This window comes from Hemicordylus capensis, chromosome 2 (assembly GCF_027244095.1).
Source record: "Hemicordylus capensis ecotype Gifberg chromosome 2, rHemCap1.1.pri, whole genome shotgun sequence".
Lineage (NCBI taxonomy): Eukaryota > Metazoa > Chordata > Lepidosauria > Squamata > Cordylidae > Hemicordylus > Hemicordylus capensis.
In genome coordinates, this window is record NC_069658.1 from 311,430,054 (window position 1) to 311,449,436 (window position 19,383).

Below are 19,383 nucleotides of genomic sequence, written 5' to 3' on the forward strand. Positions count from 1 at the left end.
ACAAGAACAGGCACTAAGAACAAATGCAATAAGAGCAAAAGTAGAAAAGTCAACAACAAACAGCAAGTGCCGCCAGTGCTTCTTTGTAAAGAAGCAGATGAAACAGTGGACCACCTAATCAGCTGTTGTAAAAAGATCGTACAGGCTGACTACAAACAAAGGCATGACAAAGTAGCAGGGATGATACACTGGAACATCTGCAAAAAATACAAGCTACCTGTAGCCAAAAATGGGTGGGACCATAAAATTGAAAAAGTTGTAGAAAATGAAGATGTAAAAATATTATGGGACTTCTGACTACAAACAGACAAACATCTGCCACACAGTACATCAGATATCACTGTAGTTGAGAAGAAAGAAAAACAAGTCAAAATAATCGACATAGCAATACCAGGGTATAGCAGAATAGAAGAAAAAGAAATAGAAAAAATCACCAAATACAAAGATCTACAAATTGAAATTGAAAGGCTGTGGCAGAAAAAGACCAAAATCATCCCAGTGGTAATTGGCGCCCTGGGTGCAGTTCCCAAAGACCTTGAAGAGCACCTCAACACCATAGGGACCACAGAAATCACCATCAGCCAATTACAAAAAGCAACTTTACTGGGAACAGTCTATATTCTGCGACGATATCTATAATAATAACAGCAACAACATTGACAATAAAATTTAGCCATCCCAGGTCCTTGGGAAGGACTTGATGTCTGGATAAAACAAACCAGTCAATAACACCTTTCTGACGTTGTACATACATACATACATAATCTGTGTCGAGCATGCCCCACCATGGTGGGGATAGGGAAAGGAGGCACTGCCCAGCAGGGAAGTGGGAAGGGAGGCACAACATAATGCCCTCCCGCTGACCAAATGAAATACCTGCCTCACACCTCATGAAAGGGCTGCCCTCCTTGGGTGCATTACTCCACTAACTCATGGTTTACACTGTGATTTTGATCATCTGTCTCTACTTGTCTGCACTCAATTGATGGGCCTCCTAAATCAAATTCTGTGTCTTAATCCTGCTCTTCCTTCTAGGTTGCCAAGTCCTCAGCTGATAACAGTTCCTAAGATTTGAAATGCTGCAAGGTGCCAAGACAAGATGCCACCACTGGTACTCCCACCGTTTTTCTCCACTACTTGTCTCACTCCTGACCATAGCAGGTGAAAGAAGATGATGGGCAAGGGGATCAGTAGAGGAATAGGGTGGGGAGTCCAGTGGTTCCATCCAGTGCTGGCCATTTCAAGGCATTGCCACCACACTTGGATGCCCATCTGGCAACTACCAAGTCTTGAACCCCTTCAGAGAACAAACAATTGTCCAGTGTCCACAAATCAGGTTTTCATACTCTATTTGTGGCAGGTACAGTACCTATATTCTTACTGATTATTATAACCACTGGAACTGACAAAATCGTTAGCTACTAAATGCAATTTTCCCATTACTGAGTTGCTTTCTCTGACACATGTCAATGCAGCATAGGATGCACCTCTTGTAAAAGAGGAGCCAATGCTCCTTGGAAGGCCCTTTCATTTCCCTTGCAATCCTGTAAGCCCAATGTAAGCATTTTAAACATCCTCAACCCTTGCTCAGACAGGTGCTGGACGCCTCACCCCCTCTTGCAAGAACCGCAGTTTACCTGTAGGCTATTCATTATTCTTACTCAGCTTCCTGGTCTGTGTTCTTCAAGGATTCTTTTCCTTTGCATTGTACAGATGTACATTAAAATGCATGTGCAAGAATTAGTGAGGATTTGTCAAATCATTTCAAATTGCCTTTCAAATAACTATGTTAATAGTTTGGGATTGTTTCTTTGGTTTCATCGGGATTCCCCCACCCCCCTGCAAAGATTTCTGACCGTTTGTAAAGGTGTACTGCAGAATAGTGGGGCTGATCATGGGAAATGTCCAAAATGGCAATTTGTTGCAATACCTTCCCCTTCCTACTCCCTGAAAACTTTCTTTGCTTCACAGCCTTGGCCTCCTGCTATTTTGGTTTTCTGGTCCTTACCTACCATCTTTATGATGTTTAAATGTACATCTGTACAATGCAAAGGAATCTGTACAATGCAAAGGAAAAGGAACATCATCATTAAATGATGTTTAAATGTACATGCATTTTAATGTACATCTGTACAATGCAAAGGAAAACAATCCTTGAAGAAAAGAGCCCCTGGTGGTGCAGTGGTAAAACTGCCGCCCTGTAACCAGAAGGTTACAATTTCGATCCTGCCCAGGGGCTCAAGGTTGACTCAGCCTTCCATCCTTCCGAGGTCGGTAAAATGAGTACCCAGAATGTTGGGGGCAATATGCTAAATCATTGTAAACCGCTTAGAGAGCTCCGGCTATAGAGCGGTATATAACTGTAAGTGCTATTGCTATTGTTATTGCTATTGCTATGTTTCAGTATTTTATCTTTAAGCTGCCTTGGGCTTTCCAGAACACTTTAAGTGTTCTGGAAAATGCAGTGAATCAGAAAGCTAGTTCTTAGAGGAATGTTTGTTTCTTATGTACTAAATTGCCAAATTTCAGGATAAAATTTACTTGTGCATTTTTGCCCCCTCCCATATCATATTTCTATATCAACAATGCAACTTTGAATAAATACATAGACATTTATAACAGAGCACAGTGGCTGACATCCTAACTAAAGCTGTGCATTTTTAGCCAAAAAAGTCATGTGTGCTGCAAGAGCATCCCCAGTTCTAAAGCTTCTCTCTTGGGAACTGTGGTAGGATGAGAGGACTTTAACCCTATGCCCCATGGCCCTGAACTGTTTCCTGCACGTTATTTACCAAGAGAGGGAAATTCCCATTGGCCAACCAGACCTTGGCAAATAGCGCATATGGGCAACCCAATCCTGATGGGGACTGTGGTGGGAAGGCAGGGTTAATGTACCCATGGTGCAGCTCTACCTGCCATTTAACTTTGAAAAACCCAAGCCAGTCGTGTGTAGTTCATCCCTAGAAAAGTCTCTCAATTGCCATCTCTACAGCTAATCAAACAAATCTTTTGGGTATAGGCTTGCTTAGGTATAAGCAGTGAGGGTCAACTAAGAGGTGTTCCTGGCTTCTGATTCTGGGACTCCTGTCCCCTTGAAGTTCAGGGAAGGCATGAGCACAAACGTGTTTAAGAAGTGTTTGGTAAGCATAGATTAAACAGCAGATCTTTCAGCCATATTCTAAAGCATACTGCTAATTCCAATTTAGTATCAAATCTGTAAATTATGCATGGCATACTATGGGGAATAAATGTATACTAATATTAACATTCCTTAATAAAGTAACCATTTAACAATTTTTTTATTTTTTATTTTTACATTTATATCCCGCACTTCCTTCAAGGAGCCCAGAGTGGTATACATGCTTATGTTTATCCTCACAACAACCCTGTGAGGTCGGTTAGGCTGAGAGAGACGTGACTGTCCCAGAGTCACCCAGTGAGTTTCATGGCTGAATGGGGATTTGAACTCAGGTCTCCCCGGTTCTGTTCCAGTGCTCTAACCACTAAACCACACTGGCTCTCACCACAATGGCAATCTCTTGCCATTCTCCATGTAATTTTCCCTCCCACTTGTTTTTTCTTTCCTTCAGCTCTGTCTTCCCTCTGCACACACAGTAGTCTGGATTGCAGTTCTTACTTCAGGGCAAAACAAGTTTTCAAGAGTAAAAATTAATCTGCGGGATACAACAAAGTCTTAAAATAACCCACTTAGAAAGCCAAATTACAAGTACCAATGCCAGACTATTTTCTACTTCATTTACATTCTAAAAAGAACAAACACTATCATGATATAGATCATGAGTCATCAGTGAAAACCACTGTGTTTATAAATTAAATGAGGCAAGAGTATGAGGTCTCATCAATATGGCATCAAGCTTTTTATAACTCTGGAGATTGCAACTTGCATTGGATCATTTTGCTCTCTGCCCTTTGTCCTTCAGTACTGGAGAGATCAAAAGCTGTTTTCATTAAAGGAGGCTTCTGGTATGATTTTTGTTTTGATATACCATCCAACACAATCAGACGTAATTCTGATTTCAAGGAGGGACAGTTTTGACCAAGAGATCCTGAGATTTCTTTGTAGTTTTTCTGCTGTGTAGATTTTTTAAAAACTGTGTGTGTTGCTGACTTGTTGAAGCCTGCCATCACCCACAAGACAAGCCAGCCTTCTACAGTAAGGATTGTTATAGGAAGAAGCTCAAGCAACTAGGCCAGGGAGCTGGGGAAGGTGAAAAAACATAACCAGGTGTAAGGTTGAAAGGGAACCCCAACTGGCAACAGGATCATTCACTATCAGGATGAGAGTATGCTCACTGGTAATGTGGTTTGAACTAAGATATAGACAGGGCATGCCATAGAAGGAATTTGGTGCTGGTGGTGGTGGGAACTCTGGCTTTTCCTAGCATCTCTTACAGCTTTTAAAAAGGCAATCAAGACGCATTTGTTCACCTAGGCTTTTAATTAAACATTGTTTTAACTGTGTTTTAATTTGTTTTAATAGTTTTATCATTTTAAATTTTAATGTGTTAATCTTTTTATTGGTTTTTATTGTCTTGTAAACTGACCAGAGAACTCGCGTTTTGGGTGGTATTAAAATGTGATAAATAAATAAATAAAAAATATGCTCATTTTAACAATAGAGAGGAATTTAATATACATGGTAGACATTTTTATAAAAGGCAGATTTCATAGTACTTACAAGACATGGAAAGAAATCCTGACTATGCATGAGAATTATCTGGAAATTGAGCAATGTGTAAAAGGGGCTTGAGAATCATATCATTGGCCAGATATGTGTGCTTAAATGGAAGATTCGATACTATCATGTTCCAAATATCAAAGCTTCAGAAATAAAACACAAGAACCTATGTTTCTTAATGAAATTCCAAAAAAGACCTTGGTGGAAACTGGGAAAAGATTTAATAATTCCCTCTAAATTCAGATATATTTTTCTGATTTATTACTGTTCAGCATATTGAGACATGTTTGCTTGAGGACATCACAAGTAAGTTAATAATAAAACTCTGCAAATCTATATTTGTGAAGTATGATATACCAGAACAGATTGAGAGTGACAATGCTCCACAGTTTTGCTCAAGAGATGTCAGAATATTTTTAAAAGAATGGAACTTTGTTCACATTATATAAAATCCATTATTTCCTCAGTCCAATGGCATGGCAGAAAGAGGGATTAACACATTAAAGAAGATTGTAAAGAAATCTGATCTAGTTAACCCAGACCTGTGTTTTGTCCTGTTGAATTACATAACCTCACTTATAGGAGATACAGTGGCACTCACAGTTTAAGTTTAAGTTTTATCTTAGCACCATACTTACAACCTCAGATGGTAAGGGTAAACATTCACGTAAATCTAACAAGGAGACAAGAGAAACAGAAATATTGTTACAGCAAAGGTGCAAAGTTACAATCTGTCAAAATGGAAGTGGCTAAGCAACATATGACATCAGGATCAGATTGTTGGTTGGGACAAACAGTGCAACTGGTTAATACTAGTAACAACAATAAATATACACTTTACAACTACAAAAACCTCCAAGATGTTTGTATAACAAAAGGAATGAGGAGGAACAAGGAACATGAGAGACCCCTGCTAATTGTGCTAGAGGCACATTGTAAAGTGGCAGTTCTCATTCTGTTTAGCAGGGGAAGAGCAGTTGTCACTTTCCAACACCAGTACAACCTCCCTCCAGTGGTCATTGTCTACCTTACTCTTATTTTTGGATTGTGAGCCTTTTTGGGACAGGGAAGCATCTGATTTCTTTTTCTATGTAAACTGCTTTGTGAACATTCTGTTGTTGTTGTTTGTTTGTTGTTGGAAAGTGGTATATCAATAGTGGCTGTCATGATTCATAACCTACTGCCTCCATAAGGATCCTCTGTGGGACTCTTGGGGACTTCAGAGGAAGCTCCAACACTGCCCTGAGGCAGTGATTGTAGAAGCTGCGTCTCCACAGGTTTTCCCATTTGGTCCAATGGGGAAACATGCAGAAATGCAGCTTTCACAATTGCTGCCTCAGGGCAGCATCGGAATTACCTTTGAAATCCACAAGGGCCCCACACTAAGAGATGGTAGGCTACACATTATGTCAGCCAATAATAATATGGTAATCATGATAATATCTCCACAGGAGGAACAGCGGAGATCTGCATGATACAAAAAATAGTTAGCAAGGCTGGCATCAGCACAAGGCACCCTTGGGGAATTGCAAAGGGATGGTACTTCGGGGGTCCTGTTGCTGGAATTGACTGGGGCAGCTTAGTCAGCAAGTGACACCCATGGGCTGGAAACAGGGATTCCCAGATGTTGTTGACTACAACTCCCAGAATCCCCAGCTGCAATGGCTTTTGCTAGGAGATTATGGGAGTTGCAGTCAACAACATCTGAGAATCCCTGTTAGAGGGAACACTGGTCTAGAACAACTATTTTGGAGGAGCAAAGGGGTGGCAAATAACATTATTTGGGGACCAAAGATTTTGCTGTAAATTAGGTTATTATTATTATCATTATTGTTGTTGTTGTTGTTGTTGTTGTTGTTATTTAAGATTGCTAACTACCCAGAGACTTGCATGTGGGGTGGTATAGAAATGTGCCAGATAGATAGATAGATAGATAGATAGATAGATAGATAGATAGATAATTGAAAAAATGTGCCAAATAAGTAAGTAAGCTTATTTACGTTATTAATGACGTTTGCTTGACATTGTTACACTCACGGGCGGGAGGGGAGGAGGACACTTCAGTGGGCACCTTGCTGGGGCCCGTCTGCTCAGACCTGGAGCAGACCCCAATCTTAAGCCAGTGATGGTTAAACACAGACATGCCTAGATCAGATATAGACAAGCTAATTTCAAGACAGAAGAAATGAAAGTGTTGCTGAAGGAAGTGCTAGGAAGTGCCAATATCGCAGGTTTTTAGTCATTGAAATGCCTGTGATAAGCTCAGGTCAGAATTATAGGAACACATATTTAGATACACAGAGTAATGCTCTCTCTCTCTCTCTCTCTCTCTCTCTCTCACACACACACACACACACACACACACACACACACACACACACACATATGATGAAAGTAGGAACTCAGGTATTCCATTGTGGCTTCATGCAGCGAGGCACTACTAGAGAACACCTGTAAAATGCGGAAACCTGGGGCAGCATTTTGACTCCAGTAATTATAGTAATAGCTGCACAGTGTTAAGTACAGGTTGTTAGTTCCTCATTTCAGCCTCCTCAGCAGCATTGTGTTAGTTTGCAGCAGGCAAGATAAGTTGTACCTATGGTGAATAATGCACTAAGGTATTCTGTTGTGGAAGTGGCCATGAAGCCTCTGGCAGCAGTTGGCTAACTTGTGACACAGAGGGGTGAGATAGACTAGAAGTTTCTCTGTTTGCCATTGACTGAGCTGTTCTAAACCTAAAGAAAGGCAGGGGAGGCAGAGTGCCCTAGGCAAACAGTGATGGACAAGGCAGTAATCTAGAAAAGAAGGAGGTAAGGGCTTTGGAAGCCAGCAGCAGGAGGAAGCCAGGAAACCAAGGAGCCTAAACAGTGGAACAATGTGGAGAAGACCAGAAGGAGTGGCCTAGAGAGAGAAAGAAAAACTGGCCAGAGAATGGGCAGAGAAGACAGCAACACGTGGCCAGGAGTCTCAGGGGTGAGGCTGTTCACAGATTTATTTGGAATCACCAGCTCTTTGTTAGGGCACAGCCTCTAGTTTACTTTAAAGGAGTACATGAGGCATTCTCAGTAGTTACTCAATGGTTTAGAATACTTATTCTATGGTTAATCTGGTGGAATTGTTTAGCTAGGATTACAAAGAATTTGTCCTTAGAAATCAATCTCAGTGCTATTAAATATTTGTCAATGGTGGCTTGATGTTTGACAATATTTGATATTTGACTATTGAAGCTGTTTAACTTTTCAGTATTTAATTTGATAGGTGGCATTCTATGTTTAATAGCAAATAGCACTGCTTGTCATATGCAGGAATTTCCATTCATTTCAAACCAGTCTGTGAACACATTCTACTGTTTGGCAATTTGCTCTGAACGTGTAAATAGAAGTTACTCTTGACATTATCTCTGGCACTATCAAAAGAATTTCATTTCCCTCTGACTACAGTTTAGTTTCTGGAACTGTTTTCTACAGTTCCACAACAAAACTTGGAGATAGAAACATACAGAGTCATATGTTACAGTTTTGCCCTAGATGCAATGTTTATTGGGTGATATCGCAAGGTCAAATACAAGATCTGGGAGACATGGGATCTAACATAATTATGTCAGTGTTTTGTAGTATGCTGTATTTTATAAAGGATTCAGAAATACTTTTGCATTGATCGTCAGATTCTTTCCTAAATAGTACTTCATCATTGCAGCCAATAGAATTTGGCCATGTACAGGTGAAACTCGGAAAATTAGAATATTGTGCAAAAGTCCATTAATTTCAGTAATGCAAATTAAAAGGTGAAACTGATATATGAGACAGATGCATTACATGCAAAGCGAGATAAGTCAAGCCTTAATTTGTTATAATTGTGATGATCATGGCGTACAGCTCATGAAAACCCCAAATCCACAATCCCAGAAAATTAGAATATTACATGGAACCAAGAAGACAAGGATTGTAGAATAGAACAATATCGGACCTCTGAAAAGTATACAGTGTACTGTGCTTGATTGGCCAGCAAACTCGCCTGACCTGACCCCATAGAGAATCTATAGGGCATTGCCAAGAGAAGGATGAGAGACATGAGACCAAACAATGCAGAATTGCTGAAGGCCGCTAATGAAGCATCCTGGTCTTCCATAATACCTCATCAGTGCCACAGGCTGATAGCATCCATGCCACGCCGCATTGAGGCAGTAATTGCTGCAAAAGGGGCCCAAACCAAGTACTGAATACATATGCATGCTTATACTTTTCAGAGGTCTGATATTGTTCTATTCTTCAATCCTTGTCTTCTTGGTTCCATGTAATATTCTAATTTTCTGAGATTGTGGATTTGGGGTTTTCATGAGCTGTACACCATGATCATCACAATTATAACAAATTAAGGCTTGACTTATCTCGCTTTGCATGTAATGCGTCTGTCTCATATATCAGTTTCACCTTTTAATTTGCATTACTGAAATTAATGGACTTTTGCACGATATTCTAATTTTCCGAGTTTCACCTGTAAATGTACTAAAACTAAAAAGTGATTGGTCAGTTCACTTCTAAGATATTAATAGATCTAACCCAAAGTTTCATCATTTGATGCCACCATTTTGTAGTGTTTGGAGATAGTTTAGAGAGCACAATGGAAGTGCAATTCTTTTCTCGGCAGCTGGTAGTTAGCTGAGAAGGTGGCTTAATCTTTTGTAGTGGCATGTGGAAAGAACAGAAGATAATGAACAGAATTCACTAAATAACAAATGTTGACTTTTGTCTTTGGTGCTGACTATCAATGTGAAGGTCTTAGCCCATGCAAATAGTAAGATCTTCACCTTCTCTTAAATCATATTTTACAAAGTCTGTGAGACATCCTGCTTTATGCCAATACAGCATTTCTTACATTTAGTTCAATGCTGTTTTGATCATTTTAATTTAAATCATATCTATCATAAAGGAATTCCTTAGAAAGTGCAATATTACTAGACTATTTATAAACACTGAAAGCATAAGATTATGTGCACATGTAGTGCTATCTAAACATTAAAAAAGAGAGAATATATAGGTCTTTATACACATCCTGCAGCTAAGTGACCATGGAAGTATCTATTAACTGATTTTGTTGATGTCATCTTTGTGTCCATTATGCTTCTAGCTATTTGTGGTGAATGATAAAGGAAGTATTATTTTTAAGTAGAAGAACCCACTAGATGGTGAGCATTAGTATATAGATTGCATCTGAAGAGTGATACATACTGCTGATAATAAAGTGCCTGATACTTTCTCTTCTGTTTGTTGTTTCTTACAGTATCAGAAATGTGCTTATCCTACAAATCATGAAGCACAACTCCTGCTAAGTAACTAATCAAAGGCACCTTATAAAGTGGTGGCTTTCTTATATTTATTTCAGGGAAAGCAACTGTTCCAGTTCAAATGCTGGTGACTCCTTTGTGTTCCTTTTTAGATTGTGAACCCCATCTGGGACCAGGAACCATCTTCTTATTCCTTTTGCTTTATAAACTGTTTTGTGAATGTTTTTTTTCCTCCATGAAAAGTGGTGTTATAATAATAACAGCAACCACTTTCACCACCGCCGCCGGCGGTTTGGGATAGTCTAGTGAAGTAGCTATGAGCATTTCAGAGTTTGAAAATAATGTTTTAATTTAAACTTTCTTTTCTCTCTTTCTCTCGCCATTTCACCATAGCTGTTTTAGTCCTTAATGATTGTAATAGTTAGCATTAGTCCTAATAAGAGTGTTATTAGAAATGTAGAAGTTTTCCCTCCTCTTTTTCTGTATGCCTTTGAGTGGGGAATACCGCTTACTCACCCATAAGGGCCATGGAGCAGAAATCACCACATGTAAGAGGATGCACTAATCTCCATATCTTGGTTGCATGTAATTAACATGATTTTGTGCCCAGTTGTCTTATTGCTTTAAGTTTAGACTTACTCCCCGGTTTTCTCCTCGAAAGTGTTGTTTTCCAGCCCTAGTTTCCTAGGCCCGCTGTGCTTTCTTCCCAATGCCGCCTTTCTTGCCCTCCATTTCACTACTCCTGCTTTGTCTGCCTCTCCTAAGTTTTTCAGTTTCTCTGCCCCCTCTAGGATCAAAGCAGCTAGCCACTGGCATCCAGAGAATTCTGCATGCTCTCATTTAGGACATTAGGACAAATTAGCCAATCACTGCAGAGGCTTCGTATTTACCACCACCAAATCCTTTAGCATAGTCGATAGGCTGCACAGCTAATCCAGCAGCAAGCCAGTTTACAATCCCCTCATCATTTATGCTTCCCTTTGGATTATTTTCACAGAAATAATTCACATGCAAATTATCCTAGATCTGGCCCAGTGCATATCCTTGTGGCAGAGACTTTATTCGCAGCACAAATACCTGACAAACGGCATCAGGATCATGGCTAAGTATTAATGCTCTCTTTGGATTTCTGTGGGATGAATTTCATCAGTCTGCCCACTATTAATCCGTCATGCTGAATATTTCCTGAGTACATGTAGCACAACACTGACTTGTGTGGCCAAGAGTTGGCCTGATCTGCAGTTGTTTGCTGAGTTTTTTAAAAAAACAACATGTTGAAATAAAGGTTGCCGTTTGATATAGCAGCTTTGCCTGCATCTTTGAGCATTGACTACATTAATTCATGTTTGGTATGATAACTCTATGTTTATGGATATGATAAAATGCACTGTCTTCACTACAGCATGTGTATTGATTATTTTTTGGAGTGCCTGAACATCAGCAAAAGATCAGCACATTGAAATATCGAGAAATGCTTATGCCTGCATATTTACAGCATGTCTAATAATAACTTTGCAGCATTTCCACTGCATGGACTTGCACGTTTTTCTTCCTTCCCACAGTTGTGTCCTTTACTGAGAAATGTGTCTTGATTTCAGGTAGCAGAGAAGCAGCATTCACCTATGCCATCATTGCCGCTGGAGTGGCGCATGCAATCACTGCTGCCTGCACCCAGGGAAACCTGAGCGACTGTGGCTGTGACAAAGAAAAACAGGGACAGTACCACAAAGATGAAGGCTGGAAATGGGGAGGTTGCTCTGCAGACATCCGTTATGGAATCGGATTCGCCAAAGTGTTTGTGGACGCGAGGGAGATTAAACAGAATGCAAGGACACTCATGAACTTGCACAACAACGAAGCAGGGCGAAAGGTAGGCACGTTTGCTCATCACTTCATAAGGCCACCCCAAGTCTATAGTAACATGGCTGTGCCTCTGCTTTGAAGCTCAGGTCCCTTTCATGAGTATGTGCTTTTACATATCAATGGGACTATACTTCTGTCAAATATTTGTTCCAAAGTGACACTTCCCAGTAACAGAACAGGACATGAAAGAAAGCAAATAGAGCACAGTCAAATTGTATTTGAGATCAAAAATACAAGCTTGTATTTCTCTCCTAAAGAAGATATCAAGCAAGGGAACACAGCAAACAAATAACACATAAATAAATAAACCACCCAGAAAACAAGAGGGGAAGGAGAAACTAAGTTTGTTAGGGCTGGTGATTTTCTAGGGTTTGATTTCTGGTTGGGTGGAAGTGTTTGTGTCTTTGACAGAAGAGTAACCTGAGTAGGGGATTCACTCCAGGTGAGTGCCTCAGCCTATGGGAGGGGTCACATTCCTGAGCAGAGTCAGTTTGCTTGCTGGTCTTGAATACAATGGTGAAGGCCTGAGAGGTTAGCGAATAGGGATAGCAAACAGGGCATTGGAGTTTTGCAGGAGTTTAGTGGAAAGTGTGCGGGGGATCCTGAAAAGAGTCCCCTTGATCACAAGGAGCCCAGTGGGAAGAGAAGGTAAGTACTACTCCCTCCTTCATATTCTTGATAAAGGAAATTTGAACAATTAAATAGCACCAATACAGCTAAGACCAAACTTTCTAACAGGGGCGTAACAAGGCTGGCATGGGCCCAGAGACAAAAATTTAAAATGGGCCCCTCGTTGATACACACACACACACTTCGCATGTGACTTGCCTCTGGGGGGCCCCTCGAGGCGTGGGGCCCCCCAGGCAGCCGCCTCCCTTTGCCTAATAGTAGTTACGCCCCTGCTTTCTAATAAACTATCTTTGAATACTGTAAACAGCCAACAAAACCAGTTATGAAGATAGAAAGCCAGCAGGAGAGGGGGCACTTCCCAGTGTATTGCACAGAGTGTCACATGTATGACTATTTGCTCCATGGGCAGAAGTCATGGGTGTGTGCTTGGTGCAAGGAGCTCCTGGAACTCAGGGAACAAGTTTCTTCCCTCGTGACCAAGATGGTACATCTGGAGAAGCTCAGAGAGACAGAGAGACATGTGGACGAGATCTTCAGGGATGTGGTTGAGGCATCCCAGCCAAGGCTGAAAGCTCCTCTGCTGTCAGGAGCTATCAGCCTTGCAGAATGAAGGTCTCGGAGAAGGAGGACATGCTCACAAAGAAGGGATCCCTTCCATGGATGATGAGCCCATATTCTCTTGCACAGGGGGTACTCCTCTGCAGGGCCGGATTAAGCTAGTGTGGGGCCTGTAGCATATGTTATGAAGGGGCCCCAAATTTAAAAAAAAATGCACAAAAATATTAAAACATAAATTATTTACTTGCATAGTAAAGTAATTCAATTTTTTAATTTGCCTAGTGCCCCCCCCACCAACCACCCCATGCCTCCACTCAGCTGAGCCAGCCAGTTAACAAACTTTACAACACACACACACACACACACACACACACACACACACACACACACACACACTTTTGTGACTCCTGACCGTGGGTTCTCCTTTGGAGTTATTTTCACAAAGAGAAAGGGGGTGGGGAACACAACTCTGAATGTTTAAATTAAAAGGTTCTCAGGAATTCTGTACTTTGAGAAATCTGAACCTATTAGCAATTTTGGCACACAGCAGTGGATGTTTGATTCCAATGTGTGCAGAACATATTGGATCCCAGCAGCCATCACATTAAAAGGGTCATTTGACAATATTAGGAATATATGTTTAACCTCTTGTGCAAGCCTGACAGGAAAGCAGATGTATATTTAAAATAGTTGATGTATTGCAAATGAATGTGATTATGATGAGGTGCATTAGCAACTTCCATGAAAACAGAAGTATCCAAAAGACAATCTTTTGGCAGGAGGCACAGCCTCTTTCAATCTAAATTACACTAACATGCTTAATATTAAAAGGAGGAAATGCACAAATTATTCAGTGCAACCCTAAGCATGTTTACTCAGAAGTAAGTCCCACTGAACTCAATGAGCCTTACTCTCTAGTAAGTGTGTTTAGGTTTGCAGCCTCCGTTTATCTTTGGACAATTTCAATGGGCATCCCAATGTAAAGCTAATGAAGTTGGCAACGCAGCAGTAGTTATTTCAGTTCTAGAGGAGAGGAAAGGAGCTCACCTTAAATTTGGCAGTTCCTTGAAAAGCAATGATCACAAATTCCCTCCCAACAGCACTAGATACTAAAGGAGGATATAAGTGACCTTACTCAACAAGACCGTGATATAAGTTCCCCTCAATTGATCCACTAAACTTTGAGACTCTCTTGCCGTGCATCTGAGTTACTTCCGGCTTTCTTTTTCCTCTTAAAGGTACACGTTCTCATTGTTTATCTTTACCCTCTCCCAGTCAGTCGGAAAATGCTGGCAACATTCAACTAGCATCTTCTTTAGCTTCCTTTCTTCTGCCCGGCATTAATAGTTAGTTGTTTTTTAATCTAAACTGCTTTTATTTCTTTTACTCTCTGTGTGTATGTTTTTTAAAACTTTTACAGTTTAAACAAATAAAGACCAACTCCCTGGCGATTAAGTTATCTTTGAGACCCCTTTGCAAGCTATCTGTTCCTATTGTTGTTCTTACTGTTCCCTCCTTAACATAATAGATAACCCAATCAACACCATGGTGCCAGGAAGACCTTGCTTAAATGCCCTTTAAGCAAGGCGAGAGAATGGGCAGCAGCAGGCAATGAGGAGAGTCAGCAGAGAGCACCAAACAGAGAGCAAAAGAAGGGGCAGACGTTCAAGCCAGGCATGCGGGGCCCTAGAAAACGAGGGGCCCGTAGCAAATGCTACATTTGCTACTATGTTAATCCGGCCCTGCTCCTCTGGAGGGTGGGGGCTTGCTTGTAGTGGGTGATTCAATCATTAGAGGTATAGAGAGATGGGTTTGTGACCTGTGTGTTGACTGCACAGTGACTTGCCTGCCTGCTGCAAAGTTTACGGACATCACACAGCATCTGTATAGGCTGTTAGGCAGTGCTGGGGAGGAGACAGCTGTTGTGGTGCACGTGCACATGGAGAAATGTAGTTGGGAGGTCCTGGAGGTGAAATTTAGGCTGATAGGTAGTATATTGAAATCCAGGACCCCCAAGGTAGCATTCTCAGAAATGCTACCTGTTCCATGCACAGGTACAGTGAGACAGGCAGAGCTGAGGCGTCTCAATGCGTGGATGAGACATTGGTGCCGGAAGGAGGGGTTTAGATTTGTTAGGCACTGGGGTACATTTTGGGGCAAGCAAGGCCTGTACAAAAGGGATGGGCTGCACGTGAACCAAGATGGAACCAGACTGCTTGTGCTTAAAATCAAAAAGGTTGCAAAGCAGCTTTTAAAATGATGCCTGGAGAATAGCCGACAGGAGCTGAACAGTAACTGGTTCGGCAAAAGCCACCCATGAAGGTGCGAGAGATTCAGATAAAACAGAAAGGGATAGAGCAGAACCACATAAAGAGCAGACAGAAGGATGTGCTAGCTCTCAAAGAGCCAAAAGAAAGATAGCATACATCAGGTGCTTATATGCCAATGTCAGAAGCCCCCAAGCCAAGATGGGTGAGCTGGAGTGCTTGGTGGCTAACACAGAAATAGATATAGTAGGCATAACAGAAACATGGTGGAACAGTGAGAACCAGTGGGACACTGTTATCCCTGGATATAAACTCTATAGAAAGGACAGGGAGGGGTGCCTTGGAGGTGGAGTAGCACTGTATGTTAAAGAAGGGATAGAATCTAACAAGCTAGAAAACCTAAGTGGACTGGAGTCCTCCACAGAAACCCTGTGGATGACAATACAAGGCCGGAAAGGAAATGCGCTACTGGGGACGTGCTATCGCCCTCTGGATCAAAACGCTGACAGTGACTGGGAGTTGCAGAAGGAAATTGGGGAGGCGTCAAGGAGAGGCAGGGCAGTAATAATGGATGATTTCAATTAACCACACATAGACTGGGTAAATTAACAGTCAGTTAATGACAAAGAGGTCAAATTTCTTGATATGTTGAGTGATTGTGCCCCAGAACAGTTGGTCTTGGAACCAGCCAGAGAAAAGGTGGCCTTGGATTTAATCCTGAGTGGCACCCAGGACCTGGTGCATGATGTCAGTATCATGGACCCCTTAGGGAAGAGTGACCATAGTGCAATCAAATTCAGCATACATGGGAGAGAATCACCAAGGAAGTCAAGCACAGACACTTTGAATTTCAGAAGAGGAAACTTCTCTAGAATGAGGAGTATGATGAAAAGAAAACTGAAGTTGAAAACTAGGAGAGTCACTTCTCTCCAGAACGCAAGGAAGCCATAAAGGAGAAGAAATCTTCCTTCTGAAATTGGAAGGCCTGCCCATATGAAGAGAACAGAAAGAATCACAAACTCTGGCCAAAGAAATGCAAGGTGACAATAAGGGAGGCAAAAAGAGAGTTTGAGGAACATTTAGCTAAAAGCTTCAAAGGGAATAACAAAAACTTCTTTAAATACATCAGAAGCAGGAAACCTGTCAGGGAGGCGGTTGGACCATTAGACAATGAGGGAGTGAAAGAGATTATTAAGAGATTATTATAGAGGTTGCAGATAAGCTAAATGGGTTCTTTGCATCTGTCTTCACGGCAGAGGATACTGAGCACATACCTGTTCCTAAACAAGGCTTTTTGGGGATGGAGACTAAAGAACCGAGTCAGACAGAAGTGACAAGAGATGATGTTCTGAACTGTCTGGAAAAATTGAAAGAACTCAAATGTTAAATAGCCAACTTCCTTGCAAAAATATATAACTTATCTTTGCAATCAGGCTCTGTACCAGAGGACTGGAAAGTAGCAAATGTAACATTGATTTTCAAAAAGGGATCCAGGGGTGATCTGGGAAATTACAGGCTGGTTAGCTTAATATCTGTTCCAGGCAAATTGATGGAAATTGATCCTTCCATCCTACAATGGAAGGATAAAATTGTTAAGCACATAGAAGAACAGGCCCTGCTGGGAAAGAACCAGCATGGCTTCTGCAAAGGGAAATCTTGCCTCACAAACCTTTTGGAGTTCTTTGAGAGTGTCAGCAAGTATGTGGAAAAAAGTGATCCAGTTGACCTAGTATACCTGGACTTCCAAAAAGCTTTTGACAAAGTTCCTCATCAAAGACTCTTGAGAAAACTTAGCAGTCATGGGATAAGGGGACAAGTGCCTGTGTGGATTGCTAACTGGTTGAAAGACAGGAAACAGAGGGTAGGTATAAATGGAGAGCTTTCACAATGGAGGGAAGTAAGAAGTGGGGTCCCCCAGGATCTGTATTGGAACTGGTCCTTTTTGATTTGTTCATACATGATCTAAAAGTTGGGGTAAGCAGCGATGTGGCCAGATTTTCAGATGATACCAAACTCTTCTGGGTAGTGAAATCCAAAACGGATTGTGAGCAGCTCCAAAAGGATCTCTCCAAACTGGGTGAGTGGGTGACAAAATGGCAAATGTGGTTCAGTGTTGGCAAGTGTAAAGTGATGCACTTTGGGATGAAAAACTGCAATTTCAAGTATACGCTGATAGGATCTGGGCTGTTGGTGACTGAGCAGGAGAGGGATCTTGGGGTCATGGTGGACAGCTCATTAAAAGTGCCAACTCAATGTGCGGCTGTTGTTGGAAAAGGCCAGTTCCATGCTAGGGATCATTAGGAAGGAGACTGAAAATAAAACGGCTAATATTATAATGCCATTATACAAAACTATGGTGTGGCCACACCTGGAGTACTGCATACAATTCTGGTTACCACATATAAAGAAGGACATTGTAGAACTGGAAAACGTGCAGCCGAGGGCAACCAAGATGATCAAGGGCCTAGAGGACAGAGGAGAGCTGGTCTTGTGGTAGCAAGCATGACTTGTCCCCATAGCTAAGCAGGGTCTGCCCTGGTTGCATCTGAATGGGAGACTTGATGTGTGAGCACTGCAAGATATTCCCCTCAGGGGATGGAGCAGCTCTGGGAAGAGCAGAAGGTTTCAAGTTCCTTCCCTGGCTTCTCCAAGATAGGGCTGAGAGAGATTCCTGCCTGCAACCTTGGAGAAGCTGCTGCCAGTCTGTGAAGATAGACCAATGGTCTGACTCAGTATATGGCAGTTTCCTATGTTCCTAGAGCACCTTCCTTATGAGGCAAGGCTACAACACCCGGGGCTTTTTAGTTTGGAAGAAAGATGACTGCAGGGAGACATGATAGAGGTCTATAAAATCATGCATGGTGTGGGGAAAGTGGATAGAGAGATGTTTTCCTCCCTCTCACCTAACTCTAGAACTAGGTGTCATCCCATGAAATTGATTGCCAGGAAATCTAGGACCAACAAAGGGAAGTAGCTTTTCACACAATGCACAATCAACTTGTGGAATACTTTGCCACAATATATGGTGACAGTCAACAACCTGGATAGCTTTAAGAGGATTTTGGATAATTTCATGGACGAGAGATCTATCTACGGCTACTAGAAGGAGGGCTATAGGTCACCTCAGGCTTCAGGATGCCTCTGAGTACCAGTTGCAGGGGAGTAACAGCAGAAGAGAGGGCATGCCCTCAACTCATGCCTGTAGGCTCCTAGTGGCATCTGGTAGGCCACTGTGTGAAACAGGATGTTGGACTAGATGGGCCTTGGGTCTGATCAGGAAGGGCTGTTCTTATGTTCTTAAACATTTCCTGGTTTATGTGTAGCTCAGTGATCAGACTTGCTTCTGGTTTGCATGTGAACAACTGATACTTCACATGAAAAGAATAGATTTCCTCTTTTCTTTACAGGACACATGTTGTTAGAGGGAGTTAACCTGGAGGCTGATTTAAACTACATTGCAAAGCAACGCCCCCATCTCATAGGAAGCACTTGTAGCAGTCTTAACATTACAAGGAGAGTGTAGTTGATTCCCATATACTTGTAGTCTGATTACATGGTCCCTTTCTTAAAGTTTAGCCACGCTTCTCCTATTTTGCCTGCTCCTGGAGAGGGGTTGGACAGCACTCTGTAGGAAGTTGTTTCAACAGTTGTTTCCTGGATTCAGAACTTACCAGAGCAGTTTGACCTGTGTCAACTTACACAATGAGGCGATTCTCACGATCGCCAAAAAGCGGGCTAAGGTACCCGACAGGTGACCCCGGTGTCCTCAAAGTGGGAAACCTGCTTACGGAGCCCTCCCATTAGACAACGTTAGCGGGGTGAGCACTCTGCTAACCCTGTCTATTTGCTCGTGTATTGCTGCGGCACGGCTCCGCGGTGCGCCAATATATGAGGAGACCCCCTGCCAGGAGGCTGAAACCAGCCTCCTGGCCCTGGGGTCTCTCTAGGATGCCCCGTGCACTCACGCAGGGCATCCTGGAATTTCCAGGGGCTGCACGGCCCCCGATCCCTGCAGCCCCCGCTGGCTCCGTGACAGAGCTGGCAGTCGTGTGGGCAGCCGATCCGGCAGTCATGTGGGCAGC

At 42.0% G+C, this 19,383-nt stretch overlaps 1 protein-coding gene across 6 annotated transcripts in view; it reads left to right on the top strand.

Annotated features, from left to right (window-relative positions):
- The window catches only part of WNT7A (Wnt family member 7A), a 66,389-nt gene that overhangs the window by 26,401 nt on the left and 20,605 nt on the right, over window positions 1-19,383 (top strand). For all 6 annotated transcript variants that reach the window (XM_053303493.1, XM_053303498.1, XM_053303495.1 and 3 more), the window contains exon 3: window positions 11,582-11,853. In XM_053303493.1, the coding sequence (XP_053159468.1) occupies window positions 11,582-11,853 (272 nt within the window). The remainder of the gene's footprint in view (window positions 1-11,581; window positions 11,854-19,383) is intronic.